The following is a 1,932-nucleotide window of genomic DNA, read 5'->3' on the forward strand; positions in this document are numbered from 1 at the left end:
ATGGGACGGTCCCTACGTGATTGCAAAGCAAATTTCTAGGTTGGCATACCTTCTCAAAAACAAACGCGGTGGTCGAGTAACAGGCCCTGTAAACGTATGCGCCCCAAAGCTTACTACGAGCGCCCACTAGACGCCGTAAACACATTCCCCCGCTACCGTCGACATTGCTGTCCTGGGTATTCGCTGTTTGTCAATCAGGATGCGGTGCCTTTTTGTTGTCCTGCTGTAATAACCTTGCCCTACTGTAATAACCTTGCCTTTCACAGAACACCCCGCAGCAACTTCAGTGCCAACTAGCCCGCGACAAAGCACAAGGCTGGCACCCATCACGGAACTGCCGACACAGGCTGTTGTGAACGCCGACACACGCTACGTGCACGTTCCATTCTGTGCAACCGGTGCGTCCATCCTACGGTCCGGGCGGAGGCGTCAGGCAAAGGCCTCAAGTTCGTGGACACGCTCCGCGTATCGGGAGTCGTGTTCGACCGTCGTTTGAATTTTTTCGCGCGCGCCGACCGCCTGCGCACGAAGGCCGAACATCTCGCCGCAAAGATAACGATATTTAAGAACATGGCCGGTACCGTCCGACCATCAGAGGTGCGCCTCCTGTACCGGCAGGTCGTGCTGCCGGCCCTCGCTTACGCCTCCCCTATCTGGTGGCCCGAACGGCCCGACTGCCGCCTGCGCAGTCGTATACTTTCCGTGCAACGCTCCGTTTTGCTCGCACTCATGGGCGCGTACAAGAGCACGCGCACGGCGGCGCTGCAGCTTCTGTTGCATGCACCGCCGATTGAGCTCGACCTGCGGCGCCTCAACTGCGAATTCACCCTGTTTGTTCTGCGACAGCCCGTCCAGTGCGACGGCCATGCGTGCGCCGCCGATAACGTCGCGCTCCCAATCGAGCGGTGGACGAGACACCTGGCACAATCGCCTCAGGAACGCCCGGTTTGCCGGCTTTCAGTACATCAGGTTCGGGCGATGGCTCGGAACTACGGCCTTCACATATACACCGACGGCTCACACACGTCCCTGTCCTCGGGCGCGGCGTACGTTGTGTTCGGTCGCGGCACGTCCATCAAAGCCGTCGGTCGCTATCGAGTTCAGGGAACAACGAGCGCATATGCAACCGAGATCGTGGCTTTCACAGAGGCCCTCGTCTACTTGCGATCCTCCGCCTCTCGCACGCCTGCGTTTGTCTATACTGACTGTCTGTCGGTCCTCCAGGCCATCGCCAGCCCACACTGCCTGGACCCTCGCGTTGAGCGCCTGCGCGAGCTCATGGCGCAGATCTCCGCCTTGCGAGCACTACAGGCGTTTCACGTCCCAGGCCACCGTGGTCTGTTTGGCAACGAATTAGCTGATTATCTCGCCGAGCGTGCGTGTCGTGTGGGCCTCGTGCGAACGGTGCCGCAATCATTACGCGACGTCCGTGCGCGCCTCCGTCAAGACATGATTGCGAACTGGGCCAGGACTGGTCGGAGCATCACACCAGCACCGAATTATACAAATGGACCCCAGAAGTTCGCCACTTAGCTGCGTACTACCCGCCCAACATACGCCTCGTAACGCTGCTTACTGGGCACGGCAGGTTCCCGAGCTATTTCTTTCGCTTCGGCCTCATGGACGAGGCGATCTGTCCGTGCGGTGGCGAATGCGCGAACCTCGACCACTATCTCACGGCGTGCCCCTTGACAGCACTACTCGTTGCTCAACTGCGTTACAGCGCTGATCTCGCCACCGACGACCGCCGGCGAGTACTCACAGACGACCGCAATCGGGCGCTGCTAACGCGGATGGTGACCATCATCAGTGACAACCTTCCGCACATCTCGCGTTAAACGTTGCACACAGCTTCTTTAAGGTTTCGGCCACACATGAACGCGACCAACAACGCAGACACAACACACGGCATGTTGTTCTGCCGCCGCACGG

At 59.4% G+C, this 1,932-nt stretch overlaps 1 protein-coding gene across 1 annotated transcript; it reads left to right on the forward strand.

Annotated features, from left to right (window-relative positions):
- Positions 1-570: 570 nt before the first annotated feature.
- Positions 571-1,533, forward strand: LOC119385408 (uncharacterized). Its single transcript, XM_037652852.1, has one exon. It carries the CDS (start codon positions 571-573, stop codon positions 1,531-1,533), a length of 963 nt encoding a protein of 320 aa, XP_037508780.1.
- The last annotated feature ends 399 nt before the right edge of the window (positions 1,534-1,932 follow it).

This window comes from Rhipicephalus sanguineus, chromosome 3, assembly GCF_013339695.2.
Source record: "Rhipicephalus sanguineus isolate Rsan-2018 chromosome 3, BIME_Rsan_1.4, whole genome shotgun sequence".
Classification (NCBI taxonomy): domain Eukaryota; kingdom Metazoa; phylum Arthropoda; class Arachnida; order Ixodida; family Ixodidae; genus Rhipicephalus; species Rhipicephalus sanguineus.